The 11,880-nt window shown below is 40.9% G+C and overlaps 1 protein-coding gene across 1 annotated transcript; it reads left to right on the top strand.

Moving 5' to 3' along the window:
* Window positions 1-1,706: 1,706 nt before the first annotated feature.
* Window positions 1,707-11,301, top strand: slc25a33 (solute carrier family 25 member 33). Its single transcript, XM_089012228.1, has 7 exons — window positions 1,707-1,923; window positions 4,434-4,607; window positions 6,649-6,726; window positions 8,096-8,196; window positions 8,332-8,398; window positions 10,082-10,362; window positions 10,447-11,301. The coding sequence occupies exons 1-7, from the start codon at window positions 1,883-1,885 to the stop codon at window positions 10,644-10,646; spliced, it is 942 nt and encodes a 313-aa protein (XP_088868354.1). The 5' UTR covers window positions 1,707-1,882; the 3' UTR covers window positions 10,647-11,301.
* The last annotated feature ends 579 nt before the right edge of the window (window positions 11,302-11,880 follow it).

Genomic DNA, 11,880 nt, shown 5'->3' with positions numbered 1-11,880 from the left:
GAGTCACCAAACATAAAAAAAAAAAAAAAAAAAACGTATGCAAAATCATTGCTGAGAGTATTTTGTTTGCAAATATACACATGCTGATATAACCGGCTACATGTTGTTTGCAACTGATCTACTTGTTGTGCTATATTCGAAATTGTACTGTGTAACCTCACTCTTTATGGACCATGGAGCAGGACCTGTGTCACATGTCCATCTTAAGTCCAAACCATCAACATTCCTTGTTGTTGTTCTCCCAGGAGGAAAGATCATGTTGTTTTTCTTGCTCTATTATCTTCTGTTATTTCCCGTTCTTATCACAGCTAGATGAGGCTCACTAAACATCTAGGTGGTCAACACTGGGACATGCTATTGGAGCACAAGATGACATATTGTACAAATGAAAGAGCAAAATAATATATGGGCACGCCTGCGTATAAGGTGCGCCTGTGAAAAGGCGCATGGTCATCTTTTGAAGAAAATCAAGGCTTTTGGATGCACCTTATACACCGGAAAATACAATAGAATGCATACCTGTCAACCTGTTTTGCCGTACAAAGTATGTTTATTATGCATTTTAAGACGTGTACGACGTACAAGAAAATCTGTACGGAAAAATGCACAATTTTCAATTATGGGTACCATCCGGTGTGAACGGGATTGTGAATGGTGGCTTCCATCGTCATTAATTGTGTACAGTGAGACCTCAACTTACAAACACCTTAACTTCCAAACTTTTCGTCTTACAAACGTCAAATTTATGAAAATTAAACCTTATAATAAGCACTATTTTCATAATACACACCCACCACGGCTGGCGGAGTGATCTTCGGCGGAAGCACACGACCGAACAGCACCAGAGGTTAAGTTACCAACAGTCCTTATGGAAGGTGACTCTCCTTCCATAAGCCATCAACGACCATCAAAAAGGTAAATAAAACTTTATTTTACAGCACAGTTTATTTCTTTAATTACAGTCCTCATGTAATGCGCCTCTTTCCAAACAGCAATTCCCTTTGACCTTCGACCTCCAACGCCATTCCATCAAGCCATAAATGACTATCACAAAAAAATAAAGTGACTTTATGATACAATGCAGTGTATTTCTTTCATTACAATACAATAGCACATTTATTATACATAGAATAAGGTATGTTGTGTGTAGTTTTAAGGCTTATTTAGTTGAAAAGTATATTTTATGGAAACCCGGGAACGGATTATTCCCATTTTAATGGTTTCCTATAGGATTTTTTTTTTCGAGATACACACTTTTCGCCTTACACACTTTGTCTGGGAACCAATTAAGTTCGTAAGTTGAGGTCTCACTGTATTTATAAAATGTCCTATACCCCCTGCCAGTTTGTAATAGTAATCATTCTGATTAATATTGCGTTTGTGCAATATACATGAAGCAAAGTCTGGAGTAAAAGTAAACATTCATAGTCAAGTCTAATACAAAACGAAACCTCTGCAAATATTCTGTAGACAAAAAGATATTCAATATCTCCGCTAACAGCCATTATATGAACCATCCGCTGTATCAAATCGACAACAGTTTCAATACGAGTGACCTCGTGCTGCCTTTGTCACTCCGTTCGTAGCAACACTAAAGCGAGACTTTGAAAAGCTTACAGACGAGGTGCCCCGAGCACGTGTGGCTGCGTCATAGACAACGCCCTCATCCGGCCCACTGACGCGTCGCGGGTGACGCCTCCTCAATTGGTCTGTCTCTGGCCGACCAGCCGGTTCACAGATAGCTAACACGTCCACGTGAAAAGCCCAGCGCCCGTATACCGTACCGCTCTGCGCCAAAGCGACTGTATTCCAACATATCACACAATTCCACTAGCATGGTGGCTATCTGAAAAGGAAATTACAAAAAAAGAGAAGTAGGAAGATGGCCCAGAAAGACACGCTTCTGCATCTCTTTGCTGGAGGGTAAGTCCGTGTAACGCCGCCTGTGCTAAACGGAAAATTTGTAGACGATACGTGTACTAAAAATAAATAACCGTCCCGAGTAGCTGCTAATAAAAAACACAATTTCACAGTCAGCAAAATTTCATGGGCTCGTACAGGACCGTTAACCGAAATGCTAACGGTTAGCACCAGCTGGCTCGCGTTAGCATGTCATCGTTCGAAGCTAACATGTTTAAATATTATTCCGTGCACGTTGGATATATTTTGTACACGGAGAGTTAATACATAACTACTTAGCAAGTATAAGGAAACGTAGTTGTTATGAAGTCACCCGTCAATATTTGACATTACTTTAATGACACATCGTGAACATATTTCATGATACTTCATCGAGGTTGCTAGCCACTTGAACGGATTACCGTATATCAGCCCGGCGTCACGTTCGAGTCTGACAATTTAGCATTTTGTGCTTGAATTGCGCCATTAAACTACCACTGTAAGGTCGAAGTTTAGCTTCTTGGCACGATGGCAGATCGCACGCGTTGTAGTTTGCTTCTATTTTATAACGAGAGTCACTTCGCCAGCATCTTAGCTTTCCGCTGGTGTCACGGCGTTCATCGGAACCTTATTTAAAATATATGTTACTTGTCCTGTTACGACCCCCACCCCACATCCTTCGAAAAAATATGTCACTTCCCATAGGGACGTGAAGGGACACGATTGACGCCATTTTACCCTTGAAGTCACGGCAGTCACTGGAATTACAATTTTCAACACATAAGTGAGCTATAGCTCTCTGTAGAGATTGTCGCAAATTTTAATATTCTCTCATAACGTACACCAGTGTTTACCGACCTGGCACAATATCAAAATTGGCAACAAATAATGAAAAGTACTGTGAACACAGCAAGATAGAAAACATCAACTCAAATCTGAGCAGCTAATTATCAATCATCCTGGACCATCAAAGAAACAGACTCATATCTGTGCATGCAAGCAACCCGTGGCGGTCCCCGAATAGGTTGCTTGTAAACAGCAGCCTTTGTCGCAGGTGTACCTCACTCGCATTAGTCAAAAAGAGTACTGTCATCTGTGTCCTTAAAGTGTCTTGCTACAAGTACACGACTGACGTCACCATGACCTTGAAATTATGCCATGCTTGTGGTGTTGGTATTGGTGTGTACAGTATCAGTGTCAATGTATCCTGAACTTGAGGGAGTCAACTCAGAGCCGCAGTCCTGCATGTTTTTCCATCTCTACCTGCTACAACATACCTGATCCAAATCATCATCAGCAAGCTGTGTAAAAGCATGATAACAAATCTGATTCGTTGAATACTTAGCATTGAAAGAGGGAACTTCAAAAACACACGGCTCTCCGAGCAGATTTGCCTACCCATGGCCTAATCAGAACTAAAAGAATTTCCAGAAAATTCCACAACAGCAGGTTTTTCCATTCATTACTGACCCACGGCGTAGTTTACATCAGACAGAAACAAAACTCCAAACAAAAAGGTGACAAAAAGTATGTGTACTGAAATAATCTCTTATTTATTTTTTCACAATTTTTCACTTTCTCAGTTCGTCGTCTGATAGACGAAAGACGCCGTGATCATATATTTCCAATCAGTTAAATGATATTATACAATTTCCCTTGATACGCTTGTTGGGAATGACTGTGCGAGAAAATCTGAAATGAATGGGTTTCCTCCCTGCTAAAGGAAATGTGCGTCACCAAAGGCAGAGCACAAGTGTTGACACTCACTAAAAGTTCTCTGGTCTTGTGAGATACACTTACAACATGTGTGACAAAAATATTTTGGTCTTGGGGGCGGAGAGGGGATTCAATTGCAGGATTTCCGTACTAGGAATGAAAATACAGTGAGACCTCAATTTACGAACTTAATTGGTTCCCAGACAGAGTGTGTAAGGCGAAAAGTGTGTATCTCGAAGAAAAAAAAATTCCTATAGGAAACCATTAAAATGGGAATCATCCGTTCCCGGGTTTCCATAAAATATACTTTTCAACTAAATAAGCCTTAAAACTACACACAACATACCTTATTCCATGTATAATAAATGTGCTATTGTATTGTAATGAAAGAAATACACTGCATTGTATCATAAAGTCACTTTATTTACATTTGTGATGGTCATTTATGGCTTGATGGAATGGCGTTGGAGGTCAAAGGGAATTGCTGTTTGGAAAGAGAGGCGCAGTTTTATTTACCTTTTTGATGGTCGTTGATGGCTTATGGAAGGAGAGTCACCTTCCATAAGGACTGTTGGTAACTTAACCTCTGGTGCTGTTCGGTCGTGTGCTTCCGCTGAAGATCACTCCGCCAGCCGTGGTGGGTGTGTATTATGAAAATAGTGCTTATTGTAAGGTTTAATTTTCATAAATTTGACGTTTGTAAGACAAAAAGTTTGTACGTTGAGGTCTCACTGTAATGTGTTAAATGCCATAATCCAACATGACAACAACATAATCACCCCCTTATCAACCCACATCACACCCACATTGTTTTGCAGGTGTAGCGGTACTGTGGGAGCCATCGTGACCTGCCCCTTGGAGGTGTTGAAGACGAGACTACAGTCGTCGGGACTCACCCTTCGACCCGTCTTCCAGGTCCAGCTCGGCACCCTCACTGGGACAGGGGTCATCCGACCGGGCACTGTTACGCCTGGGCTGGTGCAAGTCTTACGGTAAAATATTGTCAGACAGCCCCCTATTACCCCATGCTGCATTGCGTACACTTTTCTGGCATGAGCAGTTCTCGACCTATTAGATGAACACTTTGTTCCGACATATTTAGGCGGGACAATTTCTTCACCAGACTTATGTGAAGATTTTTAATTACATTGCGAGAGCCGCGGGAGTGTCATAAGGAATGGCTCCTGGTATTGTTATGTATACAGTCTACATCACTTGTAATTATTTTTCTCTGGAGGTGGTTATGTAACATTCCATGCAGTGTTTTCCTTTCCGGGTTAAAATAAAAACAATCACGACATGGTCCTGCCATTAAACTTGTCCGACATAAATCAGGATTAAGTACACTGTGTCCTGTTCTCGCTTTGTGTTCCCTAAATAGCTGAACACTGTGACATGGACGAGGATTTTCTTCAATAAAATAAATTAAAATCATGGGGCAATTCAAGCTATAGTACAGTGAAACATTGGTTTTAGGCCATAACCGTTCCATAAACCTGTTCGAAAACTGAAACATTTCCCATTATAAAATGGAGGACACTGATTCGCTGTGGCGACTCCTGAAGGGAAAAGCCAAAAGGAAAAGAAGCAGAATCAATGTCAGCGGTTTTTTTTTTAATCGATATTGAACAATACAAAAAACGTCAACTCACAATGGAACGCTACACGAAGTTAATACGTCAGTCACAATGAGACGTGACACAATGACGCAGGAGAGTCGAGTGGTGCCTTCAGGTGCACTCAGTTTGGTCGAGTACCGATTTTTCGGTTGTAAACCGAGGCATAAAAACACGAAATTTTGGTCGAAACCCGAATTGGTCGGGAACGGATACATTCGAAAACCGAAGTTTGACTGTATTTTTTCATTTCTCCTGACTTTGCTCTTTTTATTTGATCCGCAACCCCCCTGAACGCTACGCTCATTCCGTCCTGGAGAAATGTTTGTGTGTGTTGACAATCTGGATACTTCTTTTTTACAGTGTTGGTTTATGACCGGTGTAAAATTCAGATCGATCAGAAACACAAACTCTTACAAAATCAGCCATTTTCTGGAACACTTGTCCTCATTCGGGTAGCTGGAACCTTCCCAGTATCCCTTGATTGATTGTTAGATTTTTCTTTTTCACGTGATTGCTGCTTTGTTGAAACATTCCATAGATTCATGCAGTATCGTCCATGTATATTATCACACTTGTTGACAAATAGATTTCTATTATACTCCACGGGATCTTCTTTTTGGTCCACTCGCAAATAAATTTAGTTTTTTAATTTCTATTTTTTTTAAGCTATCTCCAAAAAGAACTCAGCAAACTTAAAGGGCCCTTTTTTTGGTGGTGGTGCTGCATCGGCAGTGTTAAATGACACCCAAATGACGGAGACTGCGAACTGGCATTCTATGCTGTCAACTAAGACTCCCAAATGTTAAGACCCCAGACACCAAAAACAGGTGCTAAAATAGTGTCAGTGCAACACATTTTATTGAGCAAACCTCAGTTGTCGATCCTGAGTGTTTTTCTCTCAAATGCGTTTGTGGTGTCTTTGCAATGACAGACGATGTTTTGCAACGTACACGATAACGCTTACAGTGGTTATGTCAGCCATAAACAACCGCCAGCCACTGACTTTGACCTCAAAACAGACGGTTTCATTTTGACCTGACAGGTGTTTTGTAACGCAGAGAACAATTCGGTGGGAGACAGAGTGTACGTTCCAGAAGTCAACACAGACTAGACTGCGTTGCTTCCTACCGCGTGCAACTAACTCCCAGCCATCTGAATTATGAAGGTCACAGAGAGTTAAAAAAGATGGGGGTGGGGGAATTGTGGCTGGCGAGCCAAGTGCATGTGAGTTGGGAGGTGCGTGTGGATAGGTTTCCAGGGAGTACTTGTGATGTAACACTTCATCATATTAGGAGGATGTTATTATAGCACTTCCATTAATAGAAGAGTACTTAGTTGCGGGATTGCACTTTTTTTCTTTCTTCCCATGAGCCTACTTTGACCAATGGCTTTTTTTCAACATTATTTCTTCCAGATCAATCCTCGAGAAAGAGGGACCAAGATCTCTTTTCCGTGGTCTGGGGCCAAATCTGGTCGGTGTGGCTCCCTCAAGGTAATGTCAATGCCCCACTCCACAGTTTCTTCCATATTCGGGCAACCCTCCCACCGTGTTTACATAATTGTATTTTTTTGGAAGCGCAAAGTCGAAGAGTGTGTGGCAATGTTGTGGCGGCTGCCAGCTAGTGCGCAAGTCATTGATTACGCATGTTTAGAATGTCCCTGTACTAAAAAAAAAAAACAAAAGCACAGTGGCCCAGGCTTTTGTCACACACCTCTTAATTTGATTTCCCATACAAACACATGTACAACACATGTTCCCACTAAGGCTGGGTTAAAAAATCATTGTCCTTTTCATATCAAACAGAAAACAAATTGCTCTCATTTAAATTATTGTACATTGGTGTAAGCAGGACACGATCAACAAAATGTACCCGATTAATGTAACTACATTTTGTTCAATTCCTGACATGGCCGCGGTAAATCCTACTGGACCCTGCGCACCCTGCCCACTACCTTTTCCAGCTACTCCCCATGCACACCAAACCCAGCCGACATTTAAACAGCTTCTTCCCCCACGCCATTAACTCTCCAAACAGTAACCCAAATATAAGTGTATAGTGCCTCTTTACAATTTTTCATGATGATACTAGTGCAGCATGTTCTACCGGAGACAAATTCCATGTGTGTTCTACATACTTGGCAATAAAGATGATTTTGAATTTACTAAAAGACCACTTCCACGAATAACTATGAAGATGTGCTGACAATATCCCTCTCTCAACACTCGATGTGTTATTGGGTCATAATAATTTCAGGATGTTTACTTCTTGGCAAATGTTTGCACAGTGAAAACAAAACTGTTCATACCGCCGCTGGCATTCAGGTGACAAACTACTTTGTCCTCCATCTCGCTTGACCTGATCCCCAACCGTTGCTATCAACTCTGGTTTTTGTATGCGCTTTGAGTACTTCCTCATTTTGTAATGTGTCCAGAAACAAACTATGCACATCAAAACAATGCTTGGACTTTGAGACTGCTGGCTGAAGACACTCATGAGGTTACTTTCACCCCCCCCACACACACACTTCCCCTGCATAATGAATAGCCGCGTCCCAAATCTTTTATGTTGCCACTATTCCGATCCGCTAGCCAACTTGGACATGCTCCCGTTCAAACCGGCTCTTGTTGTCACTGGGGCTCTCGATGCTTACTCAGCCCATTCTGATCAGGTGATACGAGTGTTCCCGAAAGTGAGGTGCAGGGATCCCCCTTATCTGGATACATGCCCTCGCTTGCATCGCGAATGGCCGTCGGGTTATAAAAGCACGTTTGCAGATTTGCCTGCACGAGAATGTGTTACAAATGTTTCCAGCGCCTTCTGTGATGTGAATTCTCAACATTTTATTCCCCTCTGTTTCAGAGCCATTTACTTTGCCGCATATTCCAAGTCCAAAGAGCTTTTCAATGGGATGCTGGTTCCCAATAGTGGTGCTGTACACATGTCTTCTGCTGGTATTGCAGGTGAGCCTCGCCCACTGTAAAACATCATGTCATGCAATCAAACAGACAGCAAAATGATCTAGTAGACTTTTGATCTTAAAAGGTTCGGAGCAGGACTGGTTTATTATTGGAATAACCGTTTTGTTTGTGTCTCAGCTTTTGTTACGAATTCCCTGATGAACCCCGTCTGGATGGTCAAGACTCGGATGCAGTTGGAGAAAAAGTGAGTACGGTTTTTAAGCTTTCTAGTTCTGCCTAGGCACGTCAAGCTCACAGCACACAACACAGCAGAACTGGACGGGAATGCACCATTACAAAAAAAATTACAAATACAGACACTTGAACGCTGGCGCGTGTGGCTGCCGCTGCTTACCCACAGAAAAAAAACCTGATCCTGTGACTGTAAAGTGACCTTGAGAATTTTGAAAGGCGCTTATAAATGAAATGGATTATTATTATTATTACCCCCCTACTTACGAACATTCGAGTGACAAACCGATACATTTGAACATTTTTCTCGTAACATTGGCTTTATGGATATATATATATATATATATATATATAGTGACATTTTTTGTGACTTAACGCAGGCAGTGTGTGTGTAGAATGTCAATTACAACAGCAACGCTTACCCGCCTTTCACCGCTTTGCTGTCCTTGAGCCATTCACTACGTGACTGAGCTTGTGATCTGTGTCTGTAAATACACAGCTCTGACGCACGCATTGGCCTGTGTGCAGAAGAAGAGTCTATATTTACACTTGCATAGGGTTGAATATGCAAGGTCACAGGACAATGTTTTTTTTTTATTTTTTATTATTAATTTCTTTTTAAGAGGTGGGGTGTTCAGCAGGGTAACAAGATAAGCCTCATCCAGGTGAGGGAAAGTCTGGGAACATTTCAAGTGAAACGCTTCAACGCTTCGTTATTCATTTAACTCTAACAGTTAGAATTTGACAGCACATGCATAACAAAAGGAGAGACTGATGATGAAAAAAAAATCTCTACACATTGCAATTCCGGACAAGTTGTGTCCATAATCTGTAAAATCACTTCAAATGACTTCTAATGAGCGTATTTTACAAAGATTCCACCGCAGATAGCTATATTTTACATTTTAAGATTCGCGCTGAATATTCAGGAAGTCTTGTTTTTGAGTTGATGACGATGACCGAAGTGACGTCACGGAGGGAACGCCCGCGACAGAGAAAGCGACACACAATGCATTTTAGGTAGTTTTTTTTTTCATCTGAAAACACTGTGTTGAAAGTGCACAAATTCCCAGTGGACAAATCAGCCCATTTCCAACGGAGGTTGTGCGCCATCTTGTGCATTTTCTGGGCGCTACATTGGAGTCCAGATGGCTCGAATTGATACGGAAGGACTTCTTTCATCGATTGCAAACATTTATGCTTTCCTCTTCAGAACTATTTGAATCATATTCATAACTGGATGAGTAACAAGAAAGCATCTTCTCCGAATCTGAACTCTTTGAAGCCACTGTTTTGATTCTGGAGCAAGGCAGTGTGTGACTAATAGTGATGTCACGAACAAGGGGGCCGGACTTTCTGAATCTACCCAGTTCCGAGCTTATTTTGTGGCAGTTTTGGGACACTTGAAGTCATTTTTATTGGTGACAACCAATAAAATTGGCATTTGACTAAAAATATCAGCCTGTGTGTTTTGGGTATTTTAGATGCTATAAAACATTTTTCTGATGTCAGTTAGGAAACAAAAAATGGTGTCGGTTGTCCTTTAAAGCAAGCAAATCAGTTTGAACGTTTACATTGCATATAAAACCAAATATACAACATTTGCTCATGTTTTACATTCTAAATAAAATGAGCCCTAAAAATATCCCATTGTGAATTTTGTCAGTGATTGAAGAACGTTTGTTTGACTTTTCAGAGCCCGTGGAGAGAAAAAGATGAATGCCTTGCAATGCGCCCGCCATGTTTACAAAACGGAGGGCGTGCGGGGTTTCTACCGTGGCCTGACCGCATCCTACGCCGGCATTTCTGAGACCATGATCTGCTTCCTCATCTATGAGACGCTCAAAAAGCAGCTCGCTGACCATCAGCTGGCATCCCCAAATAATGAAAATGAGAAAAAAGCCTCAGACTTTCTCCGCTTGATGATGGCGGCGGCTTTCTCAAAGGGATGTGCATCCTGCATAGCCTACCCACATGGTAATCATATGCACCAGGCGCGCCGCTTGTTCCAATATTTCCGCACCATGTGGCCTAAAAATCATGTGTCGTTTATCTCCACAGAGGTGATTCGGACAAGACTGCGCGAGGAAGGCAGCAAGTACAAGTATTTCTTTCAGACCGGGAGGTTAATAGCTTTGGAGGAAGGCTATGCAGCTTTTTATAGAGGACTCATTCCCCAGCTAATTCGACAAATCCCCAACACAGCCATCGTCCTGTCCACGTATGAACTCATCATCCATCTATTGGGAGAGTCCAAGTAATAAAAAAGGTGACTTTGGTTTTTGTTTCCAGCAAATGTTTCATGGTCGCACCATGACTGGACACACATAAAGTTTGAATTGCAGCACATTCATATCCGTGTGGTGCCTGAAAGACTGCTATTTTGAAACTGAAGCCACTTGTTCTGTTATCGAAAGAACACTTTGTTTATCATAAGTAGATGAAGAAGTTGCTAACCTGTGAGGAGAAAGGCCATTTTCTTGGATTACTTGTGTTAAGTTAACTAAATTATTGTTTGTTTTTTTTTTGTCTGTTTCCCTTGTATTGTCGGTGATAACTGAATCCGCATACATGAGAATGGAGGTCAGCTCATGTACTTATTAACAAGGGAAATGATTTGTAGTACTAGCGTTGTTTGTCACCTTCCAATGAACACATAGCATTATGGGACAAATACAGTTTGCTTTTTTCCAACTTCGATTTGAAGAGAACTGTTATATTTTTGTTTATAATATATAAAAGGAACTTGCTTGTTTTTCTTTTGAAAAAAAGGATGGTTATGTTTTATTTCCAACATGACGAGGTTGATGCTTATTTGACATGTGAGTCAATAAAATGCATCATGACAAATGATTGTTTTTTTTTCTCGTGGCATATAACTGTTTGCCTTTATTAAAAGTAAATGTTCTTTTTTTTTTACAAAACAGTGTTTTTCATTTTGTCATTCAGACGTTTGTTAGGATGACAAACATCCTTGCATGGTCATCCGAAATCTTTTGTATGTGATAAGTACCAGAGAAACCCGTGTGTGTGTAAGATCCCTCTATGTAAAATACATGAGGCGATCACACCAAAAATGCAATGGTGACAGACAACAATGTAAATAATTGTTGCCCCAAACATTCAGTTCATAACTTCAGACTGACATAAATCAATGTTTGTGTATTTGTTTGAAAAGCACTTATAATGCATGACAATAATATTCATCTGAAAAATTGTAAATACTTTAGATAAGGTGTGTGAAAAAAAAACAATTGCATTAGGCACAGCTGTCAAACTCAAAACCAAGATCTGGTGCGGAACATCATTTTATGTGGTCTGTTAAAGCAAATCAAAGATGAAAGCTTTCATGTTTGCGAAAATCTACCAACATTTCAAATTCTTATTTGTAAGTAATTACAGTAATACTATACACATTTTCTTGTGACCAAACTTCTCATGACAGTCACTCAAACAATTCTTGACTTGGCTTCATTCGACACTCCAAGGTAGACT

This window comes from Hippocampus bargibanti, linkage group LG01, assembly GCF_051943395.1.
Source record: "Hippocampus bargibanti isolate YZ-2025 linkage group LG01, ASM5194339v1, whole genome shotgun sequence".
Taxonomy (NCBI): domain Eukaryota; kingdom Metazoa; phylum Chordata; class Actinopteri; order Syngnathiformes; family Syngnathidae; genus Hippocampus; species Hippocampus bargibanti.
This window is presented reverse-complemented; position numbering and strand designations above follow the sequence as displayed.